This window comes from Cryptomeria japonica, chromosome 10 (assembly GCF_030272615.1).
Source record: "Cryptomeria japonica chromosome 10, Sugi_1.0, whole genome shotgun sequence".
In the NCBI taxonomy this organism is placed as follows: Eukaryota; Viridiplantae; Streptophyta; class Pinopsida; order Cupressales; family Cupressaceae; genus Cryptomeria; species Cryptomeria japonica.
This window is the reverse complement of record NC_081414.1, coordinates 292736578-292761715: the sequence shown is the minus strand read 5'-3', so window position 1 is coordinate 292761715 and position 25138 is coordinate 292736578. Positions and strand designations below refer to the sequence as shown.

The following is a 25138-nucleotide window of genomic DNA, read 5'->3' as shown; positions in this document are numbered from 1 at the left end:
CCTAGCCACATTCTCTTCATCCTCTATTGGGGAGAGAGTTTTTCCCTATAAGTTTTTGATGGGAGGGCTACTCAAAGAGAGTCAATCCTTTTCCAAAAGGAAGTCAAGTGATATCTTAGTGGGATCCCTTCATTATACACTGGTCTATCAACCAAACTAAACATTAAAACTCTCTAGGAGTGCTCCCAATCAGTATCTGCTCACTGGTTGCTCAGGCATGGTTGAGATTCACAAGGATAAATCCAACCTTACTCTATCAAACTCCTAACATATGTTTGCAAGGCTTGTAGTAGGTGTCCATAAGGTTTTATAAGGCCAATCAATTGGTTTTGTGTTTGGGTTTCATCCATTTCTCCATCGCTCTTCCTTTTCCCTATTTTCTAGGCCTAGTAGCCCTAGAGCCCCAATTAGCCCTACCTAACCGAGTTTTGTGGATTTAATCAAATTTTTCCCAAAGAGATAGGAAAAATCATTCATGATCTGAGTACCCTTTTGGAATAACTTTAAGATTCATGAAGTGAGGAAAATAGGTCTGATCGTACAGGTACGGAACCCGAAAATGGTTTATTTTGAAGGGTTTTTGGGTCTTTTTGGTCTTCTTCCAAGGGTTTAATGACTTCCCTGATCTACCACACCTCCAAAATCTCACATAGGATCTTCCACACCCCACTTGATCATGCCAAACACTTGGTAACTTCAAACCTACTCATCCCTGCAAACACTTGCAAAATCTCAATCACTTCCTAACCGGGCTATGACTGAGCTCGCCTAGGAAATGATGTCCATTGGCCTTTCGATGACCTCAAAATCAAAACAAAGAATATGTACACTGTAAAAAGGTTCCATGTCTTGAGTCCCAAGGGTTATTGAGAAGAACTCAAAGGACTTCAAGTTGGAACCATGTTTGGGCCTCTCAAACCCTTCCTCAGGCCGAGAGCTATAAAAATAAAAAACTCAATTCAAACCTACAACAAAGACTAATCTAATTTCTTCCTGAGCACTAAGAGAACATATACAAATCAATTATTAAAGAATGACAATGCAATCAATCCATGAAGTACGGACTGCTGCTCCATATTTGAGAAAACACAAGGTAAAACTTGGAAAATGGTCTTCAAAATGTATTATGATCTGCTCCAGACGTTCACTAACCTCATTACATTCATACTTAGGGAATTTATATTAAATTTTTATCCTAACTAACTCTCCATCTATTTCTTAACCATCAATTTTCTCAAACTTGCAAAAAGTTGCCCAACGTTGTAAAATGTTGTCAAGCAACATTGACAACTTTTGCCAAAAAGTGCATTTTTGCATTTCATGCTTTGTTTCTCATTCTAAACCACCCAAGATGACTAAAAACCACTAACATGACATGTCTCAATGCTAATTAAGGCTTTTCAAGATGTTTTACACCAAAATGCACGTTTATGCCATTTTAGGCTTACATGAGTAAATGCATGATCTCATTGACATCCAACCTAACAATGAATATCACAAAAAAAAGTGGACCTATGAGTAGTCCTTTATTCACAATCCAAAACCAAACTATAAACTAACACACCAAAATGTAGAAAATGTACTAAAAACTAGGTCCTCTTGCACCAGTTTTCTCCTCTTTTTCTCAATGTGGGTCATTTTGTACGTGGGTAACTGACATGGCATCAGCTCTAGTCTATCAATGAAGGAGTGGAGTTATGGTGAGCCACATGAAGCAATATTATATGATAAAAAATAAGACACAACATCAAAGGAAATTTTTCAATAGAAATTAACATACGCTAGTTAACAGAGTTAGGAAAGATTACTTGCAAACTATTAAAAACCACAAACACGAACTTTCTCAAATGATTTTTTCCATTATGTCAATGGCCATTCTAATGGAATCAAAGAGTAGTTGAAATTGTAAAATTACAGCTCAATGCCTAAAGAAAATGTATTAACAAAGTATCGGGGATTACAATAAAGAATTTCATTGTGAAAGGAATCTTTATAAAGGCACACCATCTTAATGCCACATGGGAAACGTCTCATGCAACTACCCAAATGACTTGTTGGCCATAGATATGAGATAAGTTTATTATATTTAGGAGTATTTCTTTTGTTGAACTTCATGCATTGTGTACATATAGTTTGTTCCTTGCCTTTTCTACAAAATTGTTGCCATGGGGTGAACTCACAAAGATGGTTCCCACTTTTTGGTACATCCTGATTTTTGTTGAAATCATACAATTTTTAGAAAATATAATGATTTAAGCTTTAAGAGGTCCCATTTGAAGTAATTAATTGAAGAGAGTTAGACCAAAGGCTCTTAGATCAAAATTTCTTGGATAAAATCTCTCTACTTCTAAATCATACTTGCAATGGAGTCTCCTTTGCATCTATCAAATGCTAATAAAAAACCAATTTTACATTAGCTTTTGAGGGGTCAAACGAATTCATTTAGAAGTTTTTTTTTCTTAAGGATTTAGTCCTTATTAGAAGCTTTCCAAATAGTATAATTTTTAATATATTTAATTTCATTAATATGTTTTTATTTTATTTTTTATGAATGTAGGTTTTTCACCGAGCATGAACTTCTTTGTTCAATGCATTGGGAAAAATAGTAAACTAATTCAAAAAAATTCTAAAAAATATCTATGCACTAGGTATTGATGTCTTCTTTCTAACAAAAAAAATAAAACTGAATTTTGATATATATAGAACAAGTTATGTGTTCAAATGTACACCTATATCTAAATTATAATTAGTCAGACTTCAAAAATTAATAAAAAAAAAATATTCAACATATCACTATCAAACCAACTGCATGCCCTGGGTATTGATGCTACAAACCAAAATTTAACAGAGACAATTTTTTTATCATATATAGAAAAAAAGTAATACGTTTTGGGATGCACATCACTCTTAAAAAATGTTGTTTGCAATAAAAAACTACTTTTGAGGGAGATGGAAAAATTAATAAAATTTTATTCAAAAAAAATTGAAAAAAATATATTTAGAATATGCAAAAAAGATGTTACAAATCACTAGTATACATCATCTTCAAATTCTTAACGGTTTAAAAGTTATAGGTGTCGAAAAGTGAAGGTTTTCTGCAAAATGTTCATCTAAGTGTCAAAGTTGGTCAAAAAGTGGGAACCAGTATTGTGAGTTCACCCCATGGTTGAATATCTTCTTTTGCATTTATGGTTTTTTGGTTTATAAAGATTCAAATGGAGGTTGCAGAAATCTTCTTTTGTTTTGTTAACTTGACAATGATGGTAACCTTCCTTTTAAGTGATTCATTTCTTCATGTAGGCGATCGATCACAAAACTTCTATAGTTCCAAATATCGGTTCGTTGTGGAATATAATCATCTTCCAGTCCATTGCAAATGAACACATCATTAAGTGGATCCAATATGGCAAATTCTGCAAAAGTATGTTGATGTGTATGTGTTTAATTGGGCCTTTGAAGCATATTCATTCATGTCAGAGTACAGTTGGCATAATGGAGCAGTCCTTTGCTTAGCAATTGAAGTCCATGGATAGGTGACAACATTTTGTGATGTGTAGTAGATTAGCACCTTTTGAATTGTATTCAATCCATCCTTAAATATGAACTCCTTAGTAATGTGTGCTAAGTATATTTAAACCATAACAAATTCTTATTGTGTTTCTACAAATATTGCTTGTATACTAAAAGTGTTGTGGGCAAATTCTTGGTAGGATCTATTTGAAAAGGTCCAAATTTGGAGGAAATGCAAATTTTTGAGTGTATTACCTTTCAAAACGATAATTCCTCATTGTTTGTCAATTGTAGTTTTGTAAGACTTCCTACTGACTTGAGTTGAGAATGTAGCCTTTCAATAACTTTTGTAATTTTGTGTAGTTTGATATAGAGGGAGGGAATGACCCACTTAGCTTGTCACTATAGTTATAGTTTATTTATTTTATCAAATTTAGATAGAATCAATCCCTCTAAATTCAGCGTTTTGTGACTCATAAAATTGTATGAAACATCTTTGAGAAAGGAAATGTTGTATAAAGATGAGGGAATACTTCTTACGAGTTGATTTCTAAAAAGATTTAGCCATTATAGAGAAGAGATATTAAACAAAAAAGGGAATTTTTTTTTGGAGTTGATTCTTAGAAAGAGAGCTATCACAAGTAGACAACTTGGAGAAGAGAGATTACTTGAACAAGAGGGTATTCTTCTATTCAATTGGTTGAAAGCAAGATAAACCCCACTAGGGTTGGTTAGACTATTGAGCATAAAAATGGTACTAAGGATGGTTTCACCTACCAAATTGTTTTCTTGTAAATCAAGGAAAAAAAAGACACGTTGCAAAATGACAATGACATGTTCCACTAAAGCTATACCCACCTAAGCGCGATGGTTATGTGAGAAAAATCTTAATATGTTGTAACAGAGGTCTATGCCTGTAAGAAACAAGAGTTTACACAAGCAATGAGATATGATGATCTTCAATTGGTTGAGTGGTATCACATTGCTTCTAGCATATATCATCTTAGAGGCGACAATCTCTTCCTTGTTCCCATGAACTTAGATAGTGATGGGAGTCATTTAAATATGCTTTAAAAATTTGAAGAGCTTGGCTTACTCAATATATCTATGGTAAAAGTGAAGAAGAAATAATTAAATACGAAAATAAGAATAGCTTGGCTATGAGAGCTTGGGTTTATCAATTTGTGATTTGGAAAAGTAATGAGAAGGAAAGCAATGTAAAAGAGATGAGGTGTTAACACAAGGTACATGGTTGTGAAATAACCACAATTCATGTGTCTAATACTCTACATAATTTTCTCATTACTTTCTATACAAGTGGGACAACATGCACACGTTCCTACACATTTCACAACTTATCTACATGGATGGTCATAGAATTGATATATTGAATATTCACCTCTATTATGCATTAATTACACATATCTATACATTCATTGCATAGATTCATTATCCACCCTAATCTCAACATTCTTGCATTAGGGACCAAATAATATAGGGGTACAATATCAATCCTGCACTTGCAGATTAGATGTGTAATTTTTTAAAATTTAAATATAAATTTAGGCATTACCTGTTCTTTTCTCACCTAAATCTAACTAAACATATGTTTGTGTGATTAAATGCTATGTACTTCCATATTTAAAGACATTTATCTGTCATTATAATTAATTAATCACAATACAAATTTCACAATAATGTTGAACAATAAATTGTTTGATCCATAAATTCATAATATATAAAGAGAAATAAAAAACCTTGCAATAAATCTAAAATTTAAATAACAAAATTTTATTAAATAAATTTTAAACCTAAAAAATAATAAATAAAAAATCAATGTAGCAGCTAGAGTCCAACTCACCTTATTAGAAGAAATAACCCTTCATATTGTAGAATTTCGTAGCAATGGAAATAAAAATTTCAATACCAAATCAATTCCCCAAAAGAATTTTTGTCCCCCATTTCCTTTTTATTACAATGAAAATCACCACAGCTGCAAAACCCACTCCATAACACAGTCCCTCAATCTCATACCACACACTTCCCTCGACATCTTCATCATTGGTAGATGTTGAAATGGGGGAGGAGCAGGAGCAAATTCTGGCCAGGAGCATTTTTGTGGAAGTGGACATCCTCATAAATTTGGATTTCCTGAATAAGATGATTTTGTAAATGTTGACACGTGTCCTCCTTGTGGTATGCTACCTGAAAGATTGTTATTAGAAAAGTTGAGTGCCCCTAAATAGCTCAAAGATCCAAGGTCCCTTGGAATTTGTTTAGAAAAATGATTTGTAGAAAGGTCTAATGATTCCAGCCAACTCATTTGTACAATACTATTTGGAATGGTGCCATGGAAATTGTTCATAGAAAGGCAGAGCACCTTCAACCCCTTCAAATTTCTTCTCATCTCTGCCTTTTGAATTCATATTCAATTCATTATTATACATGGACTTTATATTATAGACTATTTTATAAGGCATGATATATCCTTCTTCTGCTTCTACTAATATGGCTTGCAGACTGAAAATGTTGCGTGGTATGAACCTTGATAGCCGATTTGAAGAAAGATCCAAGATTTGAAGATACTTCAGCTGACCAATTTCTGCAAGGATATTGCGTTCAAAATAATTCTTCCTCATTGATAACACTTGCAACTTTGAAAGGTTTCCTACTGTCTTTGAGATACCGCCTTTCAATAGGTTTTGCCAAATATCCAGAAAAGTTAAATATGAGCAGTTTGATATTAAGGGAGGGAATGCTCCACTCAGCTGGTTATTCTTTATCACTAGTGACAATAGCGGACTTAGCATACCAAACTCAAATGACATCACACCTTCCTAATTATTATCCCCCAAATTCAATATACGAAGCTAAGAATATTTGTGTAATGTCCCTACTAGTTAGAGATCACTTTCCTGCAAAACAAAATGTTAGAACACAACAATTATATCTATAACTAATCTACTTGCAATTTTAACTTGAGAAAACTTAATTAACATTAATCACAATTCTCATTTAATAAAGGACACGAATGCCACACGGAGATATGTCCTTAGGCGGCTGTGGAGCTCGCCTTCTTGGAACCCATCTTGGTACCAAGCCATCTAGGAAATCGAAAATGAATTTGATTCCTGTCTTGGGTGTAATTTCTTACACTCAAGCCATCTAGGAAATCGAAAATGAATTTGATTCCTGTCTTGGGTGTAATTTCTTACACTCAAGCCATCTAGGAAATCAAAGGTTACTTTGAATCCTGTCTTGGATATAACTGGTTATACCCAAGCCATCCAGGAAATCGAAGGTTAATTTGATTCCTGTCTTGAGTGTAATTTCTTACACCCAAGCCATCCAAGGAAGACTCATATGTCAATTCCTTGCCTTGGATGATGCATCACATCATCCAAGTCCATTAGAGGGGACTGGCTAGATCCGTCACTTCTTGGGTGAATATTGTCACCCAAGCCATTCATATATGCATATAGGTCATCCGTATATATATACAACCTACCAGGGATTATCATAATCCCTCCACTAAGCTAAGGGAGTTTCCTCCCTATAGCCTCCATCATGTAATCACATTTAAATTATATTTTACAATTTAATATTGTTTTCCATTTCATAATCGACATTTACATGTTCCTAACTTAACATGTATTTCATCCTTTACCATATATTCACATTAATTTATTAACATATATTCTTAACTATGTATTAACATTTATTTGTTAACATAGATATATCAAGTATGCAGTAATTACATTTATTAACATATGTATGAACAATATTCATTAATTTCACTCATCATATCTGTATTAACATATTCGTTCATTAATGTATAAATTAGGATATTAATTACTTATCTTCATTACTGTCTTCAATAAATAAACATTAACTTGTTAATAACCTATATTCCTTACCATATACAATAGATGAGCATTAGCATATTAATTAAATGTAATCTTTCATAAATAAGAATTACATAAAGTACATTACCACTTACCTGTTCTTGTACGCAGCAGGAGTCTCCCACTGAGGTTGTCTCCGCTGGTCTCTCTTCTACTTTCTTCCCCTCCCAAACTGCGTGCAGGGTTGTCTATTTATTCCCTGTGAAGGGTTGTGGCCCTCCATGGTCCCCTTCCACATGAAGGGGTGCAGTTGTAATCCCAGCCCAGGCTGTGATTACCATCGCACCTCTTGTGCGGAGGTAATCGGGCGAGGGGGGGGGCTCCCTTTAGTTATTTACATTATGTTTTTAAAATATATACGTTTTATTTGTCATTTGCTTTTGTTTAAAATATATTAAATAATAAATAAGCACCTTTATTTTTATATATATATATATATATATTTTTAAATATATTAAATAATAAATCACACTTTTTTCTTTATACATATTTTAAATGTATTAAATATTAAATGACATTTTTCTTTATTATATATTAAATATATTTCCTTTATTTAATAAATACTTATATTATTATTTTAATCATTTATAACCTTATTTAATTAATCCATATATATATTAACATTATTTAAATATTTTTACATTCGGTGATACCTTAGGGGATATCACAGTCCCTCCATCTCAATTTTGCTTGTCCTCAAGCATCTTTAGATCTTCCTCTTTTTCCCAAGTAGCATCCTCATTGGGGAGATTCTTCCATTTAATCAAGTGTTTGGTAATGGTTCGGTTCCTCAACGCCTTTTTCCGTGTATCTAAAATGATCTCAAGGTACAAGGTGAGTTTCCCTTCATCATCTAAGGGTGGTAGTTCACTGCACGGAGCCAAATGTTTCCCAAGAACCTTTTTGAGTCGGGAGACGTGGAACACATTATGTATTTTACTGTCTTTGGGGAGTTCTATTTCATAAGCTACTTCCCCAATCCTTCAAATTACCTTATAGGGTCCATAGAATCGGGGTTTCAATTTTTCAGCCCCATTCTTCTCGAGGGAAGATTGCTTATATGGTTGTAGCATTAAAAACACCAGATCTCCGACCTCAAACGTCCTTTCTGTACACTTCTTGTCTGCATATATCTTTTGTTGATTTTGGGCTTGTTGTAGATGCTCTTTCAAGGTCTTTATGATATCCTTACTCTGTTGAACAAAATCTTGTGCTCTTGGTACTTTACTTTCTTGGTTTATTAGTTCTCCAAAGCTTGTGGCCTCATAGCCATACAAGGCTTGAAAAGGTCTCATCCCGATTGACATGTGGTGTGTCGTGTTGTAACAATGTTCTCTTAGGTGTAACCACTTGACCCAGGCCGTCTGTTGCCCTGTAACATAATTCCTTAGGTATCCCTCTATCCATTTGTTCACTATTTCAATTTTCCCATCCGTTTGAGGATGGTAACTGGTACTAGGGGTCAAGACCGTTCCTGCCATTCTGAAGAGTTTCTGCCAGAATTGGCTAATAAACTTGCTATTTTTGTCATTGACAATATTTAGAGGGAGTCCATGGAGTCTGAAAATTTCTCTAAAGAACAAATTGGCTATTTGGTAGGCTTTGTATTCAGTGGAGACTGCAACGAAATGGGCATACTTCGTGAGTCTGTCTACCACCACAAAAATGCTATCTTTTCCTTGTGTTTTTGGTAACCCTATTATGAAGTCCATCGAAATGCTATCGCACTTCTATTTGGGAATAGGTAATGGTTGAAGCAATCTGTCTGGGTGAGTGAGTTTGGTTTTATTGCATTGACAAGTTAGGCACTCTTGTATGCATTTCTGGACATCTCTCTTTTGGTCTTTCCATGCATACTTTTCCCTTATGTGTTTATAAGTTTTATAGTATCCTTGATGTCCTATCAGGGGGTTATCATGGAATTCTTATAGGAGCTTGTGTTTGAATTTGGTTTGAGGGGTCAAATATACCCTTCCCTTGTACAAGATGAGGTCTCCCCTAATTTTAAAGTCTTCATTGGGAACGTTTCCCTCCAAGATTTCCTTTGTTTGTGGATCTTGGTTATATTCATCTAGGATTTCTCCCTTCCAGTCCTTTGAGATGCTAGTAAGGGCATTGAGGTGTGCCCTTTGGGATAATGCATATGTTGCCCTGTTATTCACCCCTTTTACATATTCTATATCAAAGTCATAGGCTTGTATTTTTCTCACCCATTTTTGTTGCCTATCATTAAGGTCCATTTGGCTCAAGAAGAAGCATAGATTGTTATGATCGGTTTTCACACCAAACTTCCCACATATGAGGTATTGGCGAAATTTGGCCAAGGCATGCATTATGGCTAACATTTCTTTGTCATAAATAGAGTAGTGTCTTTTTGCTTCGATAAGTTTACAACTCTCAAAAGCTAGGGGGTGTTTCTTTTACATGAGGACTGCCCCAATTCCCTCCCCATATGCATCACATTGTAGTTCAAAAGGTATAGAGAAGTCAGGAATGGCTAATACTGGACATGAGCTCATGGTTATTTTAAGTTGTTCAAAGGCCTGTTGGGCTTGGTCATTCCATGTGAAGGCTCCTTTCTTAGTTAGGTCGGTGAGGGGTGCTTCTATTTTGGAAATCCCTTTTACAAAATGTCTATAGTAGCTGCATAGTCCCACAAACCCTCTTAGTTGTGTTAATGTTCTAGGGGTGGGCCATTCCTTGATGGCCTTGATTTTTTCCTCATCCACACTTACTCCCGCCTCACTAATTTTGTGTCCTAGGTAGATGATTTCTCTCATCCCAAATTCACACTTGGAGGCTTTAGTGTATAAGGATTCAGACTCAAGAATATTTAATACCTCTTTGATGTGCAGGAGATGTTCTTCCCATTTTTTGTTGTAAATGAGTATATCATCGAAGAATATTAGAAGGGATTTTTGCAACTGTTTCCTGAATGTATGATTCATGCATGACTGAAAGGTGGTCGGGGCGTTAGTGAGACTAATTGGTAGAACCAAAAACTCAAAATGTCCATAGTGACATTTGAATGTTGTTTTGGGTATATCCTCCTCCCTCATTCTAATTTGGTGATATCCTGACCTTAGATCAATTTTAGAGAAATATTTTTCTCCGTGGAGTTCATCCACTAGTTCATCAATTCTTGGGATAGGGTATATGTTCTTTAGTCTTTTTATTCAGGGCCCGGTAATCTATGCACATTCTCATCGTCCCATCTTTCTTTTTGACCAATACAACTGATGAAGCAAACTGACTGTTGCTTGGTTGGATGTGTCCCATTTCTAATAATTCTTTTATGGTTTTTTCAATTTCTTCTTTGAATTTGTGGGGGTGGCGGTAAGGAGTGGTAATGACCAGTTTTGCTCCTTCTTCTAATTCATGGAATGCTCAAATCCCGTTTTTGGGGCTAAACCTGGAGGAATGTCTTCAAAGACTTTTTTGAGTCTCCTAAGGATGGGTTGTATATCATTCTGAATGATTTTACCTTCGGTTGGAGATTTATCCAAGACCATACATTGGGCAGCCCACTCTCCTTTATCATGTCTAAGGATTTTCTCCATTTTATTGCATGATACTATCTTTGGAGAGCCATCGAGAATTCCCTTTAATGTTATCTCCCTCCCTTCATGTTGGAAGCATATCTCCTGATTGGGACTATCCATGGTGAAGCGTCCCAATGAGTTTATCCATGGCATCCCCAAAATGATGTCATTCTCTAGGTTCACCACAAAGAAGTTCCTTGTAATGGTATGTCCCCCCAGGGTGACTTCCAATTGAGATATAATTTTAGTGCACTTGTCTATGACTCTGTTGCCCATGAGCACTTCAAACCCTCTAGACTCTTGAGTATTTAACCTTCTTTTTGTTGCTAAGTGTTTGCTAATGAAGTCATGTGAGGCTCCTGTGTCAACTAATGCGATTACTTTCTATCCTTTGATAGTTTCTTTGAGTTTGAAGCATCTATTCTCACTTCCTTGGGTGATGACTACCGAGGTACTTCGTTCGTTGCTCTCAAATCTGACCCTTTTATAAGGCCTTTCCTCATCTCGTATTTCTTCTGTGTTACTTATCTGTCCTCTTTTACATTCATGGCCTCTCCCCCATGGAGCCTTGCATTTGAAACATAACACTTTCTCCCTGAGTTCCTCTTTCTCCTTACATTGGTGATTCAAACTCCAAGGTTTCTTGCAAAAGCGGTAAGGCCTGTCTCGGCGGTCCCTCTGGGAAACCTCATTCCTATGTGGTGTTTTGGTTGAGGTATTCTTGGGAGCACTAAATTCGACCATCCTAGTTTTCTTAATGGCCTCCCCTATATTTTGTGATTTTAGGGGTTTTACAAAATTTCTAATAGAGTCTTTCAAGCCTTCTAAAAACATGTAGGTAATCCTTCTCTGGGATAGGTCAGGGACCATTACTAACAAGATTTGGAATTGGCCTATATAGTCTTCAATGGTTCCTAATTGCTTAAGGTGTGTTAATTCTTGGAAGTACCATTCAGAGTCTTTCTGGTTGAATCGGCTGATGAGATTTTGGGTAAACTCATTGTAGGTGGAGACATTTTTGTGTCCTAGGGTAATGAGACCGTTATGCCACCAATAATGGGCTGCTCCTATTAAATGTAGTATGGCAAATTTTATAGCATCTCCTTCGGTCATGGGACTGTATGAGAGGTATGTGTCTAATTTTTGTACCCAAGCTTGGGCGATGTCTTTCCCTGACCCATCAAAGCATGGTAGGGACATTTTGTTGACTTTAGCTTTGAGGTCATTACCCATAGGTTTCCTTCTTCTACCTTCACTAGTCTTGGACTCACAGAAGTCCCTGAAGGAAACCACCCTTTGAACTTCTGACTCTAACCTAGCATAAATTTGGGTGATTTCCTCCACCCCAAGAGTGGTCAGTTCCTCTTCCTCCCCCACACGTTCCTCTCTAGGCAGAAATTCGGGAATTGTTTGTCTAGAACTCTAAGGAGATCGTTCGTTATCGGCGTGATTAGAGTGTGTCTCTATTCTAGGGTTTGGCATATCTCTATTGTTGTTGTTTGTACTTTGGAGGATTAATTGGTTCATTCTTTCGAATTTCTCATTGGTTTGCTCCATGAAGGTCTGAAGTTGTTTGGCTAATTGATCAGCCATTGCTTTTGCGCCTTTCTTCCTCTGATATGTGATCATCAACTATGAATCCTTCCCATAAGTTGGTAGGATTATGCTCTGATACCACTGTAATGTCCCTACTAGTTAGAGATCACTTTCTTGCAAAACAGATTGTTAGTATACAACAATTATATATATATATATATATATATATATATAAAACTAATCTACTTGCAATTTTAACTTGAGAACACCTAATTAACATTAATCACAATTCTCATCTAATAAAAAGGATACGAATGCCACACAGAGATATGTCCTTAGGTGACTGTGGAGCTCGCCTTCTTGGAACCCATCTTGGTTTCAAGCCATCCAGGAAATCAAAGGTTACTTTGAATCCTGTCTTGAATATAACTGGTTATACCCAAGCCATCCAGGAAATCGAAGGTTAATTCGATTCCTATCTTGAATGTAATTTCTTACACCCAAGCCATCCAAGGAACACCCATATGTCAATTCCTTGCCTTGGATGATGCATCACATCATCCAAGTCCATTAGAGGGGACCGACCAGATCCATCTCTTCTTGGATGAATATTGTCACCCAAGCCATTCATATATGCATATAGATCATCAGTATATATATACTGCCTATCAGGGATTATCATAATCCCTCCATTAAGATAAAGGAGTTTCCTCCCTATAGCCTTCATCATGTAATCACATTTAAATTATATTTTACAATTTAATACTGTTTTCCATTTCATAATCGACATTTACATGTTCCTAACTTAACATGTATTCACATTAATCTATTAACATACATTCTTAACTATGTATTAACATTTATTTGTTAACATAGATATATCAAGTATGCAGTAATTACATTTATTAACATATGTATTCAATATTCATTAATTTCATTCATCATATCTGTATTAACATATTCATTCATTACTATATAAATTAGGATATTAATTACTTATTTACTGTCTACAGTAAATAAACATTAACTTGTTAATAACCTATATTCCTTACCATATACAATAGATGAGCATTAGGGGAAAGGACCCAGTAGTTGAGCATGTTCCAATTGTTGTGAGGGTTGTTGATACCTTTTGTTCCAAAAATTGAACAAATAAAACCTATTGTTTGAAACAAAAAATATCAATTTTTGTTAGGAAATGTACCAACAGTTGTTAGGAAATGTACCAATAGTTGTTAAGAAATGTACTAATATTGTAAAAAGTAACTAATCAGGTGATGCCACATCGGCTGCACAACTATTGGGGTCTCTTTTGCATGCCTATTGGTCTCACTTTTTTTTGGGGCTGTTTTGGACACCTTGGCAAAAAGCATGCTGATGTGGCATCATATTTGATGATGTGGCCCTGAAACCTTAGTTATAAGCAGGGGACTTGCCAAGTAAGCTGCTGTAAAAAAATCGGAGTGATTCGAAATTTCCAAGTAAGATTTTGAGAAGCGTGAAGTTAGGGTGCACGACTACTGGGTCCTTTCCCCTAGTATATTAATTAAATGTATTCTTTGGTAAATAAGCATTACATAAAGTACATTACCACTTACCTGTTCTTGTACGCAGCAGTAGTGTTGCCTCCACTGGTCTCCCTTCCGCTTTCTTCCCCTCCCAAACTGCGTGCGGGGTTGTCTATTTATTCCCCGTCAGCAAATTGTCATTGAGCAACAATAGTATTATACGAGGAGGCCAAATTAATGGTATCTGACCGCATAATGCATTGTTAGACATATTCAAGGCTGTAATTCCCTTCCAAGCTGAACTATTTAGCAAAAGGCGACCTTCCAGATGATTTGTTGTGAAATTGATGTATGAAAGCTTCATATCTAGTAGCCAAGAGGGAATTTCTCCAACAAGATTGTTGTCAGTTAATTTCAACTCTTCAAGTGAGAACTGAGTAGAAATCCATGAGGGGATTTGACCATGTATCTTACAAGATGTCAATGATAAGGCTTTTAACTGGAATGGGGGAATCCAGGCGGTGCTGATATTAAGTACACAATCGGATAAGGACGGCGACTCTAATTTTCCAAGCTTTTGAAACCAAGCTTCTGAAATAATCTGATGGCCGTTTAGGGAGAGTGAGAGCTGTTCAAGTGAAGAGGGTAGCGCTGAGGAGGGAAGAGTTCCATTTAGTTGGTTCCTAGATAAATCCATCCATTTCAGTGAAGATAGATTGCTCAAGGAATTTAGGATACTACCACTTAAAGTATTATAATCCATCCATTTTAGTGCAGAGAGATTGCCCAAGGAATCTGGGATGCTACCACTTAATGTGTTATGAGATAGATCTATCAGTTTCAATGTAGAGAGATTGTCCAAGGAATCTCGGATACTACCACCTAAAATGTTATAGTTTAGATAAATAGTTCTCAGTGAAAACTGATTGCCCAAGGAATCTGGGATTTTACCACTCAAAACATTATGAGACAGATCCATCAGTTCCAGTGAAGAGAGATTGCCCAAAGAATCTGGAATTCTGGTACTTAAAGTGTTATAACCCAGAAACATAGTTTCCAATGAAGAGAGATTACCCAAAGAATGTTGTATACTACCACTTAAAGTATTATGAGATAGATCTATCACTTTCAGTGAAGAGAGATTGCCAAAGGAATCTGAGATACTGCCACTTAAAAAGTTGTAGGACAGATTTATAGTTTCCAGCGAAGAGAGATTGCCTAAAGAATCTGGAATACTACCACTTAAACTGTTATGAGACAGATCCATTAGTCTCAGTGAAGAGATATTGCCCAAGGAATCTGGGATACTACCACTTAAAGTATTATAAGACAACTGCATAGTTTCCAGTGAAGAGAGATTGCCCATGGAATCTGGGATACTGCCACCTAAAATGTTACTAGAAACATCAAAGTATTGGAGCAATGACATGTTCCCAAAGGACAACGGAATGTTCCCACTCAACATATTCCCATTTAAGTTCAGTTTTATGAGATAAGACAGATTTCCTAAACAGGGAGGCAGAGTACCTGTTAGTCCATTGCCAGAGAGGTCAATGATTGTCAGAGAAGTGAGTCTGCACAAGCTCTGAGATATGACTCCTCCTCCAAGTCCGTGAATATCAACAGAGACTATGTGGGTGGTGTTATCACAGGAGATGTCATCCCAGAGGCAACATTCTGTTCCCTTCTCCCATGAACTCAGATAGGCATGGGAACCAGAAGAGTACTTTAAGGCGGCTTTGAAGAGAAGAAGATCGTGGGCTTCCTCCTCAATACAACCGCAGCAGAAGTGGAGAAGAAATAGTGTAATAATAAAAAACAAGAAAAGGTTGGGCATGGGAGGATGAGAAGAAACAGTGTAATAATATAAGATGATTTTGATTTTTAAATAAATTGATAAATATGGTTAAAATGTGTGTACAGAGTATTGGATAGATATTCATTTTGACAGGATATTGAGAGGGTGGGTAATTATAATGAAAAACAGGTGTTGATTTGGAGTCAATATGGGTTTTGTTGCAGAAATGGATGTTTTGTAAACTTGATTTAGATTTTTATAGAAATATGATGTGATATTTTTTCATTTTGTAGATTTGTCATGTGAACTTAAATTATAGAAAATGGACTTATATTTTTATTCAAATATGATAAGATATAACTTATCGTGTGAAATTAAATTATATAGAATGGACCTCAATTTTGATAGAAATATGATTTCATATCACTTTTCTATTGACTAGACTTGCCATGTGAAATTAAATTGTATTGAATGGACTAAGTTTTGATAGAAATATGATGGTGTATAACTTTTATATTGACTAGACTTGCCATGTGAAATTAAATCATATAGAGTAGACTTAAATTTTCATAGACACATAATGTCATATTTTTCTATTGATTAGACTAGCCATGTGAAATTAAATTATAGATTAGACTTTGATTTAGATAGAAATATGATGCAATATTTTTCTATTGACTAGACTTCTCATGTGAAATTAAATTATATAAAATGGACTTAGATTTTCATATAAATATGATAAGATACGACTTTTTAGATTTGTCATTTGAAATAGATTTATATAGAATGGACCTAGATTTTCATAGAAATAATAAGATATCATGTGAAATTAAATTATATAGAATAGGTAGACTTAGATGTTATAAAAATCTGATGTCATATCATTTTTTAAATGAACAAATGTACAACATGAAATTAAAGATTTTATTTATCTAATAATGAAAATTTTTATAAATAAAATTTATTATAAATATCATTAGTATTATTTTTAAATTACAAAACATTAGCTACTTGTCCAATTATATAAAACTCTAGGTGAGGTGTCTCACCTCATCATTATTTAGTGGACAAAGAAGTAAACTACAAATCTCACTGAGGGTGTTGGTTGCATCCCCTCTTGAGAGGAAAGATAGCATTAAGGCTACAAAGGAACCAAATGAGGTGAGGGTAGATCAGATGGTGAGCTCAAAATTTTTGTCTCATGGGGGTGAAGGAAAACCCCTAGAGAAACCTAGGGAGATCTAGTGTTTGAGGGATATAGAGGAAAACTAGATAGTGGTGCAAAGGAATTTAAGAAGAAAAATGAGGTAACGGTGAACATGCTTTTTTGTTCTCACACTAAGTGTGGAGTGAATTCTTAGAGTTAAAGTTTATCGAGATGCCCCTACTTTCTCCTTGCTTCTTACTTTGTATTTGTTTAGAGGTTTTCTTTCTTTGGTTAGAAGGGGTTTAATTTTGGGGGACGAGGTCCCCCATCTTTGGCCTCACCTGGTATGGGCTAGGTAAAAAATCTCACATTAACTGGACAAAAAAAATAAAAGTGGTTTTTTGTTTTTCTAACCTTTCTTGATTGCTTTGAGTGTAATGTCTTAAGAGCCTTAGATAACTCAAGGAAGCAACATACTATTTTAAAAATTTTATTACAGGAGAACCTGGTCAATTGGTGGCCAATGTAAGTGCATTCATTAATTATATGCACACTAACCCTTATTTTCATACATTTTTAGTTCCTTTGTTGGTTAGATGAACTAATCTACATGGGCCAAAGCACAATGTTGTGTCACACTTAAGGCCAACTTCATAATTTCGACCAAAATGAGTTCGGCCGAAATCGGTCCGGTCGAACTATTTTGTAGCTGCATGGCACGTGTTGGCACACATTTGGTGCCTAGATGGCACAAATAGTTTGAACGAATTGATTTTGGTTGGATTGTTTTTTATATAAGCCCGCTTTTCTATTAGCCCTTGCCATTTAGCACCTGAGAGCTTTGGGAGTTCGATTGAAACCCAGAGAGAGCAGTGTCGAGTCATCTTTTTTCAGGGATGTACAAATTTCTTCCCTTGTTTCTTTTGTTTTTGTGATTTAAAAAATAAATATATTTCTTGTTATGTGTTTTTTTCTTCTAGTTTATCAATTTTCTAAAAACCTATTAAACAACTAAAAAATACATTAAATTAAATAAATTTTGGAAACCTTTACTATGAAACCATAACAAAAATCTAAGCAATACTATTAAACCATGACACAAAAATATTCATTTTCTCATTACCCTTACTATTAAACCATAAAATTTTTGTATCAATACACATACGCATACAAACTTCAATCCTCATACACATACACATACACATGCATACAAAGATGAACATGTGTGTGTGTGTGTGTGCGTGTGTGTGTGTGTGTGTGTGTGTGTGTGTGTGTGTGTGTGTGTGTGTGTGTGTGTGTGTGTGTGTGTGTGTGTGTGTGTGTGTGTGTGTGTGAATGTGTATGTATGTGTGAATGTGTATGTATTTGTGTGTACATGTATGTATGTATGTATGTATGTATGTACATGTATATGTGTGTATGCATGCATGTGTGTATGTGTATATGAGTGTATGTATATATATGTATGTATGTGTGTATGTGTATGTGTACGTGTATGTCTATGTACATGTGTGTGTATATATAGTATGTATGTGTCTATGTGAGTATATATATAGTATGTATTGGTATGTATGTGTGTGTATGTTCATGTGTATGTGTAAGTATGTGTTTAAATGTGTATGGATGCATGCATGTATGTATGTGTGTGTGTGTGTGTGTGTGTGTGTGTGTGTGTGTGTGTGTGTGTGTGTTCATGTGTATGTGTATGCATGTATCTATGTGTATGCATGTATGTATGCATGTGTGCATATGTATGTTTATGCATGTATGTGTATGTGTATGTATGTGTGTACATGTGCATGTATCTATGTGTATGAATGTATGTATGTATGTGTATGTATATGTATGTGTGTATGTATGTATGTGTGTATGTATATGCATGTGTGTGTATGTTCATGTGTGTACATGTGTATGTATCTATGTATATGCACATGTATGTATGTATGTGCGTATGTGTATGTGTATGCATATGTGTGTATGTATGCATGTGTGTGTGTGTGTGTGTGTGTGTGTGTGTGTGTGTGTGTGTGTGTGTGTGTGTGTGTGTGTTCAAGTGTATGTGTATGTATGTGTGTACATGTGTATGTGTCTATGTGTATGCATATATGTACGTATGTGTGTATGTGTATGTTTGTGTGTATGTATGTATACATGTATGTGTGTATGTGCATGTGTATGTGTGTCTATGTATATATGTGTGTGTATATGTATATATGTGTATGTGTATGTGCATGTGTATGTGTGTGTGTGTGTGTGTGTGTGTATTTATATGTGTCTATGTATATATGTATGTATGTGTGTATGTGTATTTACTTTTATTTTTTCTTTAAAGTAATTTGTATCATTTTATATTCAATTAGTATTACATCATTTTCAAATTAGTTTGAATTAGTTTAAATTAGAATTGTATCATTTTCAAATTTGTTTGAATTAGTTTTAAAAATAGTTTGAATTAGTTCAAGTTACTTTAAATTAGAATTGTATCATTTTTAAATATGTTTGAATTAGTTTTTGATTAGGGGAAAAACAAGTTTTGAGGGGACCCGATACAACAGGTTTTGGAGGGACCCGAAACCCAATAGATTATACTGGGATCTAGAACCCAACAAAGTAGGCTGCTAAAAGAAATAAACTATGAAAAACCGTAGCAAAATCCAGTAAAGATGACTAAAACCAACAACAACCAGCATAGTCACGCCACACCCAACAAAGCTACAGCTCCAAACTATAGCACGAAATAGTAATAATCGAGGGTATACAAAGCACCCTCAACCAACTATCAGGGTTTTGAAAGGTACCCCTAACCTTCAATAACAACACCAGATTACATTAGATATTCATACAATTTGAATTTGGCCAGAAGGGGTTTTGAAAGGCTCCCTCAACCTTCAAACTGGGTTTTAAAATGGAACCCAAAACCAGCAACCAGGGGTTTTTCCAAGCACCCTCAGCCTTAAATGATGAGCTCAGAACTCCAAACACAGGATTTTCCCCAAACCAAAGACAACAAAAATACAGACTATGCCCTTTAAAACTATTAGCAACTGTCCCGCCTATAGGATAAACCAGGAACCCACGACTAGAAGAAGGGGGAACAAAGACTCCAAAAACCTGAAGGAAGGAGGCCAAACCAAGAAACAACAAAAGGGAACCAGTCCAGGAGACAAGCTGGGAGTCTGGAAAAAAGAACTTCCAACCCCACCCAAGGAGACTCCCAAGAGAGAAGAAACCGGCAACCATAGCCAGCAGCAAGAGGAGCACCAAAAGTTGAAAATCCCCAACATTCCATCTCTCCACCTCAATAGGAAAGAGCGCCACCTCTACAGGATGAAGAATGAAGTAGAAAGACAACAGCCAACACTCTCCAGCAGCCAGCAGAAACCAGCCCTTTCCCCTCCACCAAATATCCACCTCCATAGGAAATATGGTCACCTCTAACAGACAAGGAGGGGAAGAGAGTAAGAGCCAAGAAACCCCTGTCAAAGGTTCACACCAAGGAGAACTCTGCAAGAGGAGCACCAAAAGTTGAAAATCCCCAACATTCCATCTCTCCACCTCAATAGGAAAGAGCTCCATCTCTATAGGACGAAGAATGAAGCAGAAAGACAACAACCAGCACTCTCTAGCAACAAGAAAAAACCAGCCCTTTCCCCTCCACCAAAAATCCACCTCCATAGGAAATATGGTCACCTCTAATAGACAAGGAGGGGAAGAGAGCAAGAGCCAAGAAACCCCTCTCAAAGGTTCACACCAAAGACAACTCTCCACCTCCATAGGAGAGTAACCTAACAGAGAAGAACCGAAAAAGGAAGCTCCTTTGAAGAACCAGAGCACCAAAGGCCAGAACAACAACAAATCCTCAACACAAAGGAGAGGAGAGAACACATAGAGCCTCTCCACAAGAGATCCGCCAGGGTCCCAGATCTGCCCAAACACCAACAGGAAAACACACCCCACAAAAGAAAGAGCAGAAAAGAGGCCATTGACAGGAACCATCACACACCCCTGCTGACAAAAAATAGAGGCCACAAAAAACCCTTGCCAAAACGTCTCCATCGCTGTCGCAGCCTCCACTCCTTCCTCAGTACCAAGTTCCTCCACCCACCATTCCAGCAAAGAAGAGCCACGAAGAGCCCCATCAGACGACATAGAAGGTGAAAGGAGGAGAGGGATGAAATCATCCTCATCCGCATCATTGTCTTCCCCATCTTCTGCAACTCCTACGCAGGAAACTCCTCCAGCTCCCGTCTTCCCCATCAATAGTTGTTGATCTTTCACATGGACAATGTTACACAAGGGGATCTAGTCCTGTTTGAATTAGTTTTAAAAATACTTTTAATTAGTTTTAATTACTTTAAATTAGTTTGATTTAGTTTTAAATTTTTATTTGCTTTTATAACTACATGTAGATATTTTCCAAATGGTTGATCATTGACTTGAGGGTAGTGTTCATCATGGGGGTGACTAGACTTCTAGTCAGTCTAGTCAAAGGCTCTCCAATTGTAGTGATGCTAGGGCTTGACTTCATGCCAAAATCCTTGAGGCTCTACAACGTGCCCTACACCATCTTGATAATACATTACATAACACCCCTACCCAACCAAACATGGATAAGGCACATAGCATTAGAGATGAGTTATTAAATATGATTAACATTGTTCAATCATCTAATCCATATCACGATATTAGCATTGATTTTTTCTATAATTGTCTCTCGTGTAGTGTGGTTGTCATGGTGAGATGGAAAACCATCTCATAGGATGTATCTACGACATAGGTGCATACCACGTTCCCTATTATGCGGGGAGACCTAAAGTTAGGGCTTATTTGGTCACCATATGCACTGATCCACTTGTGGCCCCATTCATCTATCCTAGATGGTCAGCAACTCATCATAGATGGCTACAAAAGGATGAGTTGCCACTTTATTTTTGCAAATAATTATTTGCAGAGTTTCACATGCAGTACGATGTAGATTACATAGATATTCCATCACATGCTGGGTAGGGGAGAGGGAGACTTTATGACAATTAAATCAAGAAGCTCAACATAATATTCATCATGAATGGTGGAAATTTAATATCTCTAAAGTATAGATCACCTGCTGCACCAGTGCTCGTTAATAAACGGGCATTAGCTGGTCCAAACCTTTTGGTTCTGCCAAAATGTTTGGAATTAGCACATGCAGTAGCTGCAGTAGTTGATGATACCAGCGAGATATTTTCTCCAACATTGTGCATATTACCACTTAGGTAGATTAGATATCATCTGATCGCGTCGAGAGATATTTGTTGTAGTAACAGACTACCATTCCTTAGGCTACAAATGCGTCATCTAGCATTTATGATCCTTACATCTATGTAGACATACCATCTCCCCTTGATGCTACATGATTGTCAAAGGTTGATCATTTGTGTTAGATGAGTGCATACCTCTCTAGTGATTTATTGGATGCTTATCTATTTATTTCTTCTGAGTATGGGATCCCACTTGACTCTGTATTGACACAAGTGAGACGATATCTTCATAGAGGTGGATCTAGAAGCCATGGTGGTAGAGCATCTCAAGGTGATATGAGGAGAGAGGAGGGTATTCCAATACATCCTACAACCCCTCCACCATAAACATTAGTTGATCCTGCACCTCCTCCTTAGCCTACACCAGTTGATCCTACACCTAAGCCCCCTCAGCGTATGCAGCATGATTTTACACCTTTGCTCGAAGTCAAAGCCACTATACTAGTCTTCTTATTGAATAGATGATGCAACTCTAGATATAGACATTGACCAGGTGTCCTTCCATTCTCATCCAACCTGTTTCTTTTCCTAATATATCTCTAGATAGTTCTTCTAGAGACATTCAATAATTGGGAAATTGCTTGAGTTTGTCTTCTATGTGATAATTTCTTACTAGAAATCATAGTCATTAATGCTCTATGGGAAACACTTAAATCAACTTGGCTCAAATCGTGCTCTCAATACATTTAAGTGCTTCTTGCAAATTTTCAACCTCTATTTGATTTATTGATTTGTCTGATGATTTCTTCTTGTTATCAATGCCCAACAACTCCAAAACAAGAGTCATTTATTTTCTCCTAAATAACTTTATAAATAATTGTGCTCTTCCAATTAGAGATTTATCTTGAAAATATTTATCCCAATTTTTTTTGCAGTGTTATTTTAATGTACTTTCTGGTACCATAACCTCAGTTGAAATCTCATTGAAAAGAGAGTCTTCATTCATCTCCATCAAATTGGCCATACCAAAGATTTTTTTTTGGAATGACTAGGACCTATTTCTTGTCGTTCCTGAATTGCAACCACTTCATTGTCAGTGGATTTTTATTTGAGTAGGTGTTGTATCCCTTTTTTATCTCTTTTATTTGATTATACTTCCGTAATCTAGTCCTTTTATTCCCCATTGGACAAATTGTTATTGAGTATTAATTCAGATTTTTAGACCCCTATATACACATACACACATGCACATATATGTCAAGTGAATTGGACCCAACTTTAAATATGCATGTTTAAGTTATTCTAAGTCAAGTCCATGTACAAAATGATAATGAATGGTCCACTTAACAGATAATCAGTGGTCTACATGAATAATTAACTGATGATGACTCTCTTGTTAACTAATAATGAATGGTCCACTTAACTAATCTAATGTGTGGTCCATTTACATGTACATCCATATGTACAAGTTTATACATGTTCTTTTCCAAATCAAGGTCCTAGGAGAGTCCATACATTGTTTGAGAACCATGCTCATTGCATTATCAAAAGACCATGGATCTTAGGCAACATATAGACTTATAATCATGATGTAGAATTCTATGTTACGTAGATATTTAGATGATTATTTAGTACATGTGATGTATAATTTACCTAACATAGACATTTAGATGATTATTTAGTACATGTAATGTATAATTTACCTAACATATATATATCTAGATGATTATTTATACTAACATGTGAGTACTTAAATACATGATTCATATATATATTTTAATAAGGTGCATGAGGATAGTTCATAAGTTGCATGAGAACAATGATTTGTTGGTAATACATAATAAACTTGTACTAGTAAAGTGAGCTTATGTAATCAATTCAAATTTTACGTAAATATTTCGACCGTTTGGCTTTGTTGGTCACATTATCATGTTACACAAAAGCAAATGGTTGTAATGTTTACACAAAATTTGAATTGGTTACAAAAGCTAGTGGCTAGTACATGCTTGCATCACATTACCAATGAACCATGAATCTCATGCAACCTCACACCTTATTTCAAATGGATATTCAAATCATGTATAAGTATTCACATGTACTATTTAATAATCATGTAGATAGCTATTTTACGTAAATTATGAAGATTATACAACTTACATGTGAATACTTATACATGATTAATATATCCAAAATAAGGTGTGAGGAGAGTTCATAGGTTGCCTGAGATTCATGGTTCGTTGGTAATGTATCATGGACTTACAAGTACTAACAACTAGCTTTTGTAATCGATTCAAATTTTGTGTAAATATTTCAACTATTTGCTTTTGTTGGTCATGTATGTTACAGAGAAACAAATGGTTGAAATATTTACACAAAAAATTTATTGCTTACAAAAGTTAGTTGTGTATACATGCTCAGTACACTACCAACAAATCATGTTCATATCAAGTAGACAACTTATGGACTCTCCTAAGTAGACCTTAATTTTGGCTATGAATGTCATGAATAAGTAAATTCACATGTACTAGAAATAATCATATATCTATATCTATGTTAGCTAAATTATGTCACATGTACTAAATAATAATCTAGATATATATGGCAGGTAAATTATTTCACATGTACTAAATCATCTAGATATTTGTGTTAGGTACAAATCATGTTACACATACTAAATAATCATCTAAATATCTATGTTACCTGTAAATTATGTTAAATAAGAAGTGTTGTGCATAAATTTCTTCTAGCCAATTAGATCAAACACTACAAACAAGAAGACACAATGGTTGTTATAGTGTGATTGTCAAAAAATTTACGTCAATGTGTATGTCTGTAGGCCAAATTTAGCCCAATTTCCACTGGTCTCAACACAATAAAAAACACTTCAAACACTTCTTATCCTAAGTTCAAAGCCTCATGGCAACATTAACAACCCACATCTTGGAATCTCCATCG

At 35.6% G+C, this 25138-nt stretch overlaps 1 protein-coding gene across 1 annotated transcript; it reads right to left on the bottom strand.

Moving 5' to 3' along the window:
• Positions 1–14173: 14173 nt before the first annotated feature.
• On the bottom strand, positions 14174–21203 carry LOC131858913 (probable leucine-rich repeat receptor-like protein kinase At1g35710). Its single transcript, XM_059212398.1, has 2 exons — positions 20832–21203; positions 14174–15769 (listed from the first exon to the last, which is right to left on the bottom strand). The coding sequence occupies exons 1-2, from the start codon at positions 21201–21203 to the stop codon at positions 14174–14176; spliced, it is 1968 nt and encodes a 655-aa protein (XP_059068381.1).
• Positions 21204–25138: the final 3935 nt, after the last annotated feature.